The sequence below is a fragment of the Symphodus melops genome (genome assembly GCF_947650265.1).
Source record: "Symphodus melops genome assembly, chromosome: 4".
Taxonomy (NCBI): Eukaryota; Metazoa; Chordata; class Actinopteri; order Labriformes; family Labridae; genus Symphodus; species Symphodus melops.
The window spans coordinates 12,527,112-12,540,934 of NC_136694.1; the positions used below are offsets into that span (position 1 = coordinate 12,527,112).

The following is a 13,823-nucleotide window of genomic DNA, read 5'->3' on the forward strand; positions in this document are numbered from 1 at the left end:
GATCAAGATGAAATAGTAGATGTGTTACTCTTGGCTAGAAGAGCATCTTCATCACATTTTGTGATTCTTCTGAGCACTCCAGACTCGCTCCCCTTTTTTGATTAGCTATAACTTGAACCACAGTCGAGTCCTAACTTTAAACAGGATGTTGGTATCTTTGGCAGAGAGTAAGTACCAAAAAGGCAAAGCAATGCAGTGATATTGCACTTCAGTAGATAATTAGCACCAACAGTTCACACAATTTTAATTTGCATGACATTTTGTATTTTCTTGTGCAGTTAGTCAAGAAATGTCATTTTTTTTCCATAGCACTACATTTGGATGTCAGTTGAGCAACTGAACAAACTAAATGTTTTTTCTGAGTTTTCTTGCATGGCAATACACAACAAACCAAACAGAGACTGCAAAATAAAAGAGTAAGACAGAAACAGTAAAATTTTACTTTCAGGATTACACAGCTTTTATACTGGCAATGACATTAAAATGGAATTAAAGCTATCTGGGCAGCAGGTGCTTCTATTGATGCATGAATGGATTAGAAAAGTGGTTCTCAACTGGTGGGCCCCTGAGCTGTTTTTTTGTGGGTCGAGAACATGTGCTTCGAAAAAAATTTATCAAAAAAAATAAAAAATCGGAGGCACTTTTAAACACGTTGGTTTTGTTCCATTTCTTGTCCTGTCATATGTTTGTTACCATCTGAGGTCCAAACTGCAGAATTTTTCATTTAATAAATCTGTTTGGTTGAAAAGCATCCAAATGTTGGTTTCCTTTTGATGGAGTAGTTTGTGGCTCCTGAGAGTAGACCAGTTGAGAACCAATGGATTAGAGCACATGGTGTCAACAGGCAGAAGAGGACCTGACAAAGCTGATTAATCAAAGATCGCCTTCAGAAGGTTCAGGTAACACAAGGAAGACAAAGTGTTTTCGTTTTGTCATGGGAGTGGTCGCATGGCTCATCCCCTCGGTAAAACACTTAAAGGATAAACATTCCCATTAATATTCCTCTGTGCACTACACTCGCCTTTTCTCCTTTCCTCTCCCTGTCCTATTATCCCGCCTCGGCGGACATCCTGTCCTGTCCCGTCCGCCTTGCCAACCTGCAAGATGGAGATGAGAGGACGATCCAAACGCAGGAGGGGAAACATGAATCATTACACTTCCTGTTGTTGCACACCGTCCGGGGAAGGAAGAGAGAGGACGCCCCCGGGGCTCCGATTGATTCCGGAGACTTAATTGGGTTTATTAGCCAAGATGTTGGGCCCCGTGAGGAGGCTCCCAGAGGCCGCCGAGTCCCCCACCACCACCACCACCACCACCACCCCTCCCAATCCCACTCTTCTGAAGGAGAAAGCCTGCGTAATTGTTTTCCCTCCATCTTCTGTGTCATTGTCAGATGGGTCCTGCGGGATTATTAGCAACCCCAGGTCCCTCAATAATTCATCCAGAGCTATTTATACACAGATGGAGAGTCCTCTAAAGTCTCCCCCAGTGAGCTTATCTGACGCTTAGACAGACAGACAGAGAGAGAGAGTGAGGGAGGGAGCAGTGGAGGGAAACAGTGTTACAAAGGAAAATGCAAAAGAGAGATAGACAGAGAAAATGGGAGAGACGTACAAAGAGAGTAAGAGGGATGGAGAGAGGCGATCACAAAAAGAAATGCAAAGATGAGCAAAGCAGGTCTGACAGTGAATAAAACAGTGCGAGAGAGAGAGACAGCAGCATTTTTAGGTAGACACAATGACAATGTTTCTGGTGTGCATTGAGTTTCAAGGTGAAACTCTCTTGTCTGCTTTGCCAAAGTGAACAAAAGCACCGTCCTGGGAATAGCACACGCTCACACACAACACACATTAATGGCTTTTAATCCCCCCTCCTTTTTCCTCCATTTAACACAATTAAGATGTTTGCAAAGCTAACATGGACCAGTAGTCACTATAGGAAGGACAGATGAAAGACATTCATGGATTTCCATATGCAGAGTAAACACACTTATCCATCCTTTGGAACGTGTCAATGCGTAAGACCAACAAAACAGCAGCCAGCCAGCCGTTTCTTAAATCACCCCATAATTCAAACATTACATTAACACATTTGCATATTAACATTAGCGTATTAAATAGCTGCTAATCCCAAAGAGATAGCACTTTGGCTAAAGGAGGCAGCACCATTGCATGCTCATAATAGTTTTCCAGATACCTGTGTCTTTTGACGGCAAGTTACGAGGACATTCTTTTGTTCTCTAATGAAGCTTTTGGTGAACAAAGTTGGTTTTCAAAGTCCCTTTGTTGGCGTTCCCGCCGCAGAAAATTATATTTATTCCCTTTGGCAGTCACTTTTACCCATCTCATTTAGAAAGCTTGGCTTCCTCTTGGACACATTTGGACATTGAAAGGCATATTGGAGTGATAGTTGTTATATTGTGCATCGATGGCACGTTAATCTGGGAATCTTTTGCTATGGGTAATGACTTGCTTAAACACCCTGTAGGAAGCTTGTTGCAAATAGCATCAGAAGTAATGTCATTATCTAAAATACATTGTTTATGTGCGTATCAATGGGAAAATATCTTTTGCTGTACATCCACAGCCTACGAGTTCAAAGTCTGCAACTTTACAGCTGATCCATTTACACAATATGCAATAAATTACAATGCTTCTTTATTTACAACCTAAAGTGAGGGACTGTTTTACAGCTCACAGTCTATAACCAGTCAGTTTACTGCAGCGCAGCAGGCAGAGTCATCTGGAAACAAACTCATCCTGTCTTTGTAGCTTTAAAGCAAACTTTGCCCCTCTAATTAATTTAAAAAGATAACATGCAGGCTTTTTGCTGCAGACTTTACTCACATTTAAAGGGAGTTTGAATGAACATATTTTTGGAACTTGACATTGGAAACAAATTTGCAATTTTTTCAGTTAGTAGCCTTGGGTACAGTCAATGCCAAATTAATTGCTGCTGCCCAGTGCGTCCTCGTGGTATTGATAAATGATCCATGGAGAACTGCTTGTTCTCTCCCCTCTTTTCACTCACTCACACTTGCACACACACACCTCTTACACACATACAAACACACACTGCTGTTGCTCTGGGAAAAGCAAAGCTTATCAACTAGCCGGCGCTTGCACACTTCTGCACACGCCTGTGTGTACGCACAGACCTCTCTGTCTCTATCTATAAACCCCACAAAATCATTCCACACCAATTCAAGTGGGTATGTATAGGTTTGGCCAGGATTCCCATCTCCTGTTCTGTGATTAAAGGACCAAACTAATCAGCTCTGTCTCGTTGGGAACCTGTATGGAGCTGGGAGAGACCTCAGAAGCCATTAAATTGCAAATCTGTAATAATTTGCTGAAGGCTTTCTGTCCAGATCATTCCCTGGGCTGATTTGTGCATTGAGGTAACGCTCTGAATGGCCAAGCACAATTCCAGCTGAGCCCACCGGCTAGTCAGCCAAGTTAGTCTTCTAGAGCACACACTTTGGTTACACACAGGCTGTATTTGGTTTAGAGGACAACAGTAGAAACATATGCTGTGCCTTTAATTTGACTATCTGTTATTAAACTATTTAGATAGACTCAATAGTAATCCACTACACACAAGCATCTGACTGCAACAGAAAGGATTTACTGCTTGAGACAGACAGAGACCTTGAGTCGAACCAGAGTCATAGACGGACAGCTATCTGCTGCTTCTGTCATGGACACTGATGGAAACACAGTAACAGTGTACTCACACTTTCATAATTCAATACTGTGCAAAAAACTCCAGCCTCCTCCCAAAACAAAAGTCACAGAGAAATAAAAGGAAAGTAAAAGTCTTTGGGAGCTTATCAGATCTCTAAACTGTACTTCTATGAAACAGCACAATGAATCTTGAAAAAATCTGCTCTCTTAAAAAAAAAAAGATTTATATGATCTTTTTTTTTTTATCAAGACTTTGGAGCAGCAGGTGGTAAAGCTATAAATGTAACTGTACTTATAAGCAGCAAAAACAATATTTTGCAACTTAAATTTCTCTTGCAGACATTTAACACACACTAATGTACCAAATAACCCATACTGAAATGTATGCAGAAAGTGGTGCTTAAATACACGAAAACTAGGCCAAGACGGCAAGTGCAAAGTAAAAATAGTCCCATTAACATGTTGTCAGGGATCATTTTAATGTGGCGGCTTTGCTTGTTTACCCCCGGGTTGGCTGAGAGCTGCAGGGGTCTAATTCTGCTCCCATCTCAGGAAGGTCATTCTCCCTTCTCAGCCATGATGACCACAGAGTAGTGCTTAAATCTGGCAAAACGGAGCCTATAAATTACAGCAGAGGACAGAGGGGTCAAAGCCTGGCATGGAACTGGGCCAGGAGCTATCAATCTGCCGGGGCCAGCCAGGGCGACATCTGTCTCTGGGACTCCCTCACTCTTTCTACTTCTCTCTCTGTCTACTCCCTCTCTTGCTTTTCAGCCTCTTCCGTCTTCTTTTACGTTCAATTTGCTTGCTCTGTTCCTGTCATTGAACCATCCCTCCGTGCCCCCATTTTTAGTCGGCACCTCTCTTTACAGTCTCAGCTCTCTTTCTTGTATGTCTCTCAGCCTCTTGTTATTCTTTGTCTGTTTGTGTGTGTGTCCCCTCCCCGGAAGTCTCTTCCACGGATCTCCCTTGCCTCTTTTCACGCATTCTCTTACATCATCCCCGTTTCGACATCTCTCTAATTCTCCTTCCCTCCCCCCCAACCTTCACCACCTCTCTCTCTTTCTTTCTGTCTTGTCGTTTTACGCACTCTTGCACCATCTCCCTCCACAGCGATATGTTTTGGTCTATCTACTCTCCAACCAGCAGGATAGGATAAAGCCTTGATGTGCTTTCCCTCAAAGTGACGCCAATATGATTTGAATGGTAATATCTGATAGCAGAGGCAGTGATCTGCACAGTTTCTGGGAATGAAAATGGAAAAATATGGACCCCTTGGGTGTCTAAAAACAGTTACAAAGTGTGAAATACAAAGCAGATCATCTGCTTCATGTCATAATGGGGCATGCCAACACAATACATTTCTTCAATGGAACTATAACAAAGATTTTTAAAACTGTAGCAAACTTAAAATTAAAATTTAGACTACTAAATTCAATTTTGTCAAGCCAAGTGGACAACAAGCATCGTTTCTTGGTTGGTGCTCATGCTAGTTTCAGCGGAACATTGAGCGTTACATTTTGTTCCCAAACCCTCGAAAACTTCTGCATGACTTATTAATCCTCCTCCATTTTCTGAATCAAACTCTCCCTTGAATAATTGAAAGAGATCTTTGAAAAGCCCTAACCTCCCTTCCCACCTTCCTTTTACAAGTCAACGTGGTGCATTTTTAATTGGAGGACATGAAATAGGCATGAAGGGAGATGAGGAAGAAAGTGAATTGAATCAGGGACACCCAAACCTGGCAGTCATGGCACGGCATGGGAGATTGTATGCATACATACAGAGAAGGATAAATATGTGTCTGGCCTGACAAGTCACACATGCTCACACACAGTCTTTGACGTTGCTTTCTGTCCGGGACAAATAGTACACGGCTCATGTAATCCCTGCTTTGGAGAAAACCCAGCAGGCAGACCCAGATACGCCACTTCCAGTTATGTTGAGCAATTTGGTTAAGAATAAACATCAATTCAACTTTCTATGAACCACAAATCTCCAAAGGCGAGTGACTTGTTCAGTGTATGTGAGCCGACTGTACAGGCAAAAGAAGGGTAATTTAAAGTACATGTAGTTGGAGAATGAGGGATTATTACAGCATTTGTTCGCCAGGTAACAACAATGATTTACATTTTCTAAATTTCAGAACATAACAGGACCTTGGGAGAGGGAATAAAAAGACTATTTTTTAAATGTATTTTGTATGATTTCTTATTTGAACCACTAAATACATCAATATTTTAGAGTCATTTGATATGCATTAATTAGCCCCAGTTAGCCTTGATTCTGTGTTTCAACTTGCTGCTGTGTCATGCTGCCATATCCATGTGGAAAGCATCCGAAGAGGAGACCTGCAGTTGAACTCATTTTCACATTGAGTCATGGTTGGGACTAAAAAATGCAATTAACAATGAAAAAGTTACTGTGAAGTAAAACTGTAGCTAGTGGTGGGGCTGATATATTGCACATAGCACTTTACATTAACATCCCACATCTACACTCGCACTTACAGCATATGTAAATATATATTTAAAAAAAACCATATGCACATAGGGAGATGTACACACCAGAAATAACATTAGAGTGCAGACACACGTGTACAAACACACATTTACTGTACATATACAGATATTAGTCATGGATATTATAATATTCTCTACCTGGTTGTGTAAAGCTCAATAAAACCAGCAGCTCTAATCCTACAGGCAGGAAGCACACGTTTTGTAAGTTCACACACAGAGATTCATAATCTCTCGACATGTGGACAAAGGAAACAGTGTTTAAGCCTTTTACACTGAACAAATACATACAGAGCATAGTGTCTGTGTAATTGCATTGCACAGATAAAAATGGTGCAGGGAATTGTAAAAGTGAGGTATGAAAGTAGTTGACAAACAAAAGGACAGAGAGCACATGCAGTTCATTGCAATGTGCTGTAACAGGTTATATAAAGGAAGCAGCATTAAGAAAACCACGTAAATAAATTTCATCCTTTTCCTACATATTTAAAAACAGTGTATTAAAAAAAGGTTTATTTAAAAAAGCAGGGCACTTCCCCACAGAAAGCTCTATTATTAGCTCTGAAATCATCAAGAGAAAAAGAAAGTGACACTCCAACACAGCATGACAGACAATGCAATGTTTCCAAAGTTATGCAGTCCCCATCTCCAGAACTGGACACTGGTGGTTAAATCAACGAGGATAAGGAGGGGGTCTGAAAAGTGATATTAAGAGGAGCTAAAATAAAATAAAATCAAGAAGCCTAATTTTAAATGTAAAACAAAGCACAACAATACTTGGCTGATGCAAGAGCCAGTAAAAGAGAACATATTTACCTCACCAAGTAGTGTGTGTTAAGAAAGCCTTTTTCTCCCGATCATTTGAAAGGCTGGTACATCGGGACAATGAACATGGCCAAAGGGCAGCCAGGGCAAGCTTGTTTTGCCTCTCTTTAAGTTAAATGTTGATGACTGTCAAAACTCACCATTTAGTTTAGTGTACATGTACTTTTTAAAAATAAAGTTTACTGTTGTAGGAATTGTCTGAAAAATGTTGGATGGCCATGGTCACCAAGTAAATCATTATATTAAAGTCAGATGCCTACAGTTGATAATACAAAAAAATAAAATGTGAATTGAGTTTCTGTCTGTCTGTCCGTCCGTCCGTCCGTCCTTCCGTCCGTCCGTCTATAATTGTTGACATCAGCAGCCTCTTTGACCTGGTGTGATGGCCACAAATCTTCACGGTTGCTGTTGCTTCTCCACAGGTCAGCACTACAGCCCACAGTGAGCCATGACATACCATTAACTAAACACTAACAGACTGAACGATGCTGACAAAGCAGTATTACAGTACAAAATGAAATACCAAATGAATTCTCCATCAATGCCAATGTTCATGCTCTAATTCTTTAAAATTTTTATGGATAGAATGGATTGCAAATTTTGTTCAAGATTCATACGTTGAAGACATATTTACTTTTGCATATTTTTGAAAAAAATATCAGCTTGTTTCATTCATTCTTTAAGTAGTTGTATGAGATGAACATGAAGGTCCAGCCATCCCTTCACATTACCTCTCTCTGTCTATATGTAAAGGTCAGTCGTTTTAATGAGAACAACGCTGAGGTCAGAGAAGCCAGAGGGCCCCGCCTCCATGACAGGCCCCATGACTCCAAACCTGCAGTTAGCATGCTAATCCCTGCAGGATCTCCACGAGCACTTACTCCTTTGGCTCGGTGCGGTCATCTCTCACTGTGACTAACTGGCTCCCTGCTTGGCCATCAGCCGTCCCCTCTCTGACAGTCCCTTCCAATAATAATGGACAACAGAGGCAGCACCGCCTTGACAACGGCTCTCTTGACAAATTAGACTCACTGTACTCCCTTTTTCTGGCTCCTCCTCTTGTTTCCCTCTTGTTGCTTGGCAGTTCTGGCCTCTGCCAGGGCAGGAAGTGGTGCCAGTCGCGTCAGGTGGGGTGGGGTTCTGGAGTTCGAGGGTACTTTGATAAGATGCAACCTCCTTTGAGACACGTGTTGCCTGTCTCCCTGACAAAACAATCCAATTTGATGGTGATACGCCTTCATAGAAATGAGACACAATGTGGGGTCTGAGCGTGCATTTGGAACTGAGCTGAGTGGAGGATTCTGGGCCGGGGAGGAGAAAGGAGGTACATAAACATAAAATCGCACTCATTCAGAGATACACACACACATACACACTCATCACAAACCAAACGCTAGAGGAGGAGAGAGGACGATCCCACAGAGAGGATGATGCAACGAGAGTGAAATTTTTCGGCTGAAACACATGCTGCATTAACGCAAACCTGCAGGACACACACACACACACACACACACACACACACACACACACACACACTTCTTTCTCTCTTTGTTCATATTCCAATGGTACTCCTCTAATAGCGACCTGTAACACCTAACTGTCTGCAATAAAAACCAGCATGGTTCTTTTGTGTTGCTGGCATCATGGCTTCCCAGCCTCACCAAAAACGTTGAGCCTGATGATCTGTTCTGATCCTGTTCCCCCGACAAGTTCAGTTAAAAGGGCTGACGTATCAAAACCATAAGTCGTCAAAGGTAAAACATTACTCCCTTTGTGAGTAGCAAGTAGATAAAAAAAAACTACATATCCCCACTTGCTTGATTTCCATAATATATAAAGGTTATAATATAGACATTTTCCATTTTATTTTATTGAATTGTTTATGGTATAATCATTATCATAAAAGTTTTGCTAACACAGCGAGTTAGTGATGCAGATATAGTAAATACGCCCTGTGATATTTGTTTTTTGAAATTGAAAAAACTATTTGGACCATATTGAAATGTAGTTAAACAGCTGCATAAACATTCAGCATCCCTCTGGATCTGCAACTACTTTAACTGTCTTTCTTAGTGTGAACTTCTGCTAACATATTTATTTTGGCCAAGGACAAAAAGATTAGTCATACTAGATCAATACCAAACAAACAACAGCTGTAAATCAAACTTACACCTGCATTTGCATTTCTCCAGAACCCCCCCCCCCCCCCCCCCCCCCCCCCAAATATGTGGACGATAAAGGTTTGGCCTAGAACACGATACCACCTGAATATGTGACAGCGGTGAACAATAGGTAAAACCTTCAGTAATTAAATGTCCTTCCCCCATATCATCATGGTTCAATTGGCCTGGTGATTATTGCATGAAAATTGGGCAGATGAATAGGCCAAGCCACCCTATCTACACCTGCTTTTCTTGAATAGACCCCCACCTCCCATGCTGCATTGGCAGAGGGAAGGGAAAGAGAAAGAGGGCTGGCTCTTTGTGCTAGCTGTGCCTCTCACCGTCAGTGCTCGGTAGCAGCAGCAGAAGCACCAGCAGCAGCCGGTGACCATTATAAATGGCCTCTATTAGCATGGCCCGGTCGCAGAGGGGAGAGAAATAAAATCATTGGGAGAATGTAGGCCTGCACTGGTGTCCGCACACCCGCTACCAGCCTCTGCAGACCTCCGTCCCCTCCTCCTCCACACTCCCTTCTACCCCTCCATTCCAAGGGGACAGAATCCTAAAGACTAGATTACGAGTGATACATGGAGTCATTATGGGGAGGGTTATGGCAATAGTATCGCATTCATGGCTGACAATGGCTATAATAGGGGTCTCTTTCTTTAGAGGTAGCATTATCATAGCAAAGGCTGCTTTTTTTGCCTTGTTGATGGCCTTTTATTACCTGCAGACAAAGCTTTTTATTATCCATCCTTACTTCTTTATAAAAGTGCCATGTCTCTTTTACTTTGAAATGAAACAAACACGGGAGTATCCTCAGATGAGGTGTTACATTGTTAGTGATGACAGTTACCAAGAATTTGCTATTTGACAAGCTGAATTAGGACGAAATTGTTAAGGCAAAACCGCAGGTGATCAGCTACAATCTTTTATTCAAGCTGAGACTTTGTATTACCACAGCCATTATCCAACATGAGGCACTGTCACAGAAGAGGCAACGTGTCAGCGCAGGTACATGAAGTGAAGACAAAAGGGGGAAGAAGGAAAGCAAGTCAAAACGTGTATCAAGCTGAGTGAAAGAAGGAGAAGAAAAAAGATAGAAGAAAGGAAAACGAAGAGGGGTTCGCTGGTGGGCAGTTCCACAGACTTTTCTTTGATGGAGTATTTCACACCTTAAAGGGTCATTATGCCCTCGGTTTGGCTCTTTCTACTCCATGGCAGGAGTCTAAAAAATGCATACAGCATGAAGCAGCAGAGGTTAAAAGGACCCATGGAAGAGTAGTTTGTACAAAATGTAAATTATGGTTTAAATCAGCAAAATAAGACAGTTGAATTTTAGTCTTATTTTAGTTATTGGTTGGCACAGTGAGCCATGAATGGCAAGGTCTGTCACTATGTCTGTTATTAGTTGACCATGATACCTTTACTGCTATTATACTCAGATCATCTGAGGAATCCCGAGGAAGGTGTTAGGGATCTGTGGAGGGAACGCAGCTTCCAGCAGCTTGCTGGGAGCCAGTGAGCCGGGGAGTAGCAAGTGCCTCTAGCTAGTTAAAATATGAGCTCAGCAGGGGCTCACTAATGAAAGCGGGGGCCCGGCCCAGGGAGCAGGGCCGTATATCGCGTTGAGGAGACAGTTCTTAGAATCAGCTGGCGAGCCGGCCCTTTTTTGTTCTGGGGCCACTGGTGATTAACTGTCCAACAGGGAGTCGCTACTACAGCTGGGCTATTAATAAAAGATACCCCCTCCCCTTCCTCTTTTCTCTATACCCTTCTCCACCTCTTTGGTTTCCCACATGCCTGCAGACAGTCTCCGCCCTCTGGAATTATTTGTATATCATAATCATTTACTGACACATGGCGCATGTCACACATTGTTTACAACAAAAAGAGGGGGCCTTTCAAAAAGCAAAGGCTCATTCATAATGTGCTCTGCTCCCCTGGGAGATGTCCTGCAGGTATAGCAGATCAATTAGTGATCTCTCATTACAGTGTGATTTACTGAGAATGACCCTTTCCTGGAGAAGAGAATAAAATAAAAAATGTGCACCAAAAAATACAAGGATGGTTGTTATGGCCATGTGCCATTTTAAAACCAAAAGCATTGAAGAACTCAATGAAATAGTCATTGTAAGTAAAACTACATATTGTAAAAAAAGATGCATACTTTTTGTTTTAAACTACACACAGCTAAAAAGTAAATAAACAGTTAAAATAATGATTAATCAAGTTAGGTTTTTAATTTTGCTTTTAGTAACCATCTTAAGATGGCTATCTTACATTAACACGAAAACGTAAAAAGCTAATAAGCTGGGGGGGAAAAAAGAAGAAAAAAAAGAAAAACACTATAGTGCAGGCCCACGCCTCCTGTGTTGTACACGTGCATACACACGTGCACGCGTATACGCCCCTCTCGGCACGACTCCCCCCCCCCCCCCAAAAAAAAGGAAAAAGCGCACACACGAACTCACGCGCGCACATACAAACAGTGAGAGAGTTACGGCAACAGACTGGACAATGCTGTGGGCAATCAAACTCAGTCTCCCTGCTATTGCAACGTGAAACGTGAGGTTAATGGCCTGGATTTAGCACTGTGGTGAATGAAAGCACGTTTACAACCGCCGCCCGGACTATGCGTGTTTGAGTGTGTGTGTGTGTGTGTGTGTGTGTGTGTGTGTGTGTGTGTGTGTGTGTGTGTGTGTGTGTGTGTGAGCACTCCCATCTCACACTGCCCAGTAGGAACATTGCTCGTCCTAATATCACCCTACATAAAATCCTGCCGTCGTGACTCCCGATTCGTGACACTCTCATGCTTGGATTTATCAGCCCAAGAAGGTAGAAAATCGAGATGCTTAGAAATGGAGAAGCACTGACAAGTCTATAAATAATGATAATTCGTTTGCTTTTCTTTTCTTTTTTTTAACACAAATCCTGAAAAGTATATGCATAAAGTCAATGCTTACAAAAAAATGCACGATTAGTTAAAGAATCGCGCAGTTTTACGCACAAAATCTTGCATAATTTCGGGTCCTGGCTCTCAGCTATGCGTGATAGATTTAATAATGAGAAACACAAATAGTTGTCTCAGTGAATTTGGGCATGACCTACCTTTGTGCATGCCTGTGAAGCGGTCCTTCAGCACAGTGAGCTCGTAGATCTTGCCGAACTCCTCGAAGAGTGGCCGGAGGTCCTTCTCATCCAGGTTGCGGGGGATCTGACCAATGAAGAGTTTTATAGCATCGTGGTCCTTCATGGGGATGGTGGCCGGGCAGCCCACCGGGCTGTGGCTGTGGCTTAATCCGTTCACGAGCCCGTTCGTGCTGGCGGAGACCACCCCGACACCGTGCACCGTGCCGTCCACCTGCCCATTGGTTAAAGTTGCCATCTTCAGACCGGCCGCTGAGTTGGGATGGGTAGGACAGCAGCTATAGATGGCGATGTTGGAAATTCGTTTTACGTTGAATTTTTTTTTTTTTAAAAAGCTGGTGGAAGTCTTGGTCAAAATTTGGCTCCGAGACCGCGCTATACCAGAGCTGATTCCGCTGCCGTCTTATCAAAGCCAATATTTACACTGATGTGAAAACACATGTAGCATTTGGCGAAGACGCATATCAAAAGCGCGCGATGCCGTTGGTCCCAGTTGAGGCTTTGATTCCTTATATTTATGTCCTACCCAATAACTCGTTCATTGATTTTATAAAAGAGAGACGAAGAGAAGGAGAGAAGGGGGAGGGAGAGAGAAGAGAGAGAGAGAGAGGGGGAGAGAAAGAGAGACCAAGAGCGTTCACTGTCTATTTACACCCACGTTCCCTCGTCCCAGCTTCTTGGCACCCTTTTATTTTTTTGCATTGAGGAGTCGGTATGGGTGTCTTCTCGGTTTAAACGGACAGGGCCGGTTCAATCCCTGCCAGAGCAGTGGGGAGGTTTGGATACACGGGCGCTGTAAGAAAATACGCATATGTCAAACCAAGAGTTCTCTGCCCCCCTCTTTTCTTACGTGACGAGAGAGTGGTACATTCCAGCGGAGGGAGAGGGTCTATAAATAGAGAAATATAGAGAATACGCTCCTTTGTGCGCCTACTCAGAGCAAATGTCTACACGTATACGACATGAAGTATTTATTTATTCCTTGCTGACATATGCGCTATCATTATTTAGTGTAATAATGTAGATGTGATTTATAATCTGTTTATCCCTTACTTGTTTTGATTCACGACAATTTTGCATCGACTACGGTTGGACTGTGATTGACAAGCTGGCTGTCGTTCTTATGAGGTGTCATTTGTGCTTAAAACACATTTCATGTACTCTATCAGGTTTCCTCACGGTGGATGTCAGCGTCAACACTTGCAGTGAGTCGCTGTATCATGGCTTCAGCACCGCGGACAGCTCCGTGGTGCTGAATCGCTCCCAAAGGTGTAACTAAACACATGGAGAATATGTATCTGACGGTTCCGATCGCTCATTGTTTTGAAGAATAAACACAATTTTGATCTTTTTTTTTTTATTTTTTATTTTTTTAACTTATGACACGGTTTATTATTATTAGCTCCACCGCCTTTCCCAAAGTCCATTGGATCGGATGGATAGATTTCCAGAAAGGGGAAGTCTGTGAGCACCGCCGAGTG

General features: G+C 42.5%; 1 protein-coding gene across 7 annotated transcripts in view; it reads right to left on the reverse strand.

The window, feature by feature from the left end:
* celf4 (CUGBP, Elav-like family member 4) overlaps positions 1-13,078 on the reverse strand; it is a 78,976-nt gene extending 65,898 nt beyond the window's left edge. For 2 of the 7 annotated variants that reach the window (XM_079341166.1, XM_079341167.1), the window contains exon 1: positions 12,304-13,075. In XM_079341166.1, the coding sequence (XP_079197292.1) occupies positions 12,304-12,580 (277 nt within the window). In that variant the 5' untranslated portion in view covers positions 12,581-13,075. Of the gene's footprint in view, positions 1-12,303 lie in introns of all 7 variants that reach the window. The other 5 variants (XM_079341165.1, XM_079341164.1, XM_079341169.1 and 2 more) reach the window with 4 other exon arrangements.
* Positions 13,079-13,823: the final 745 nt, after the last annotated feature.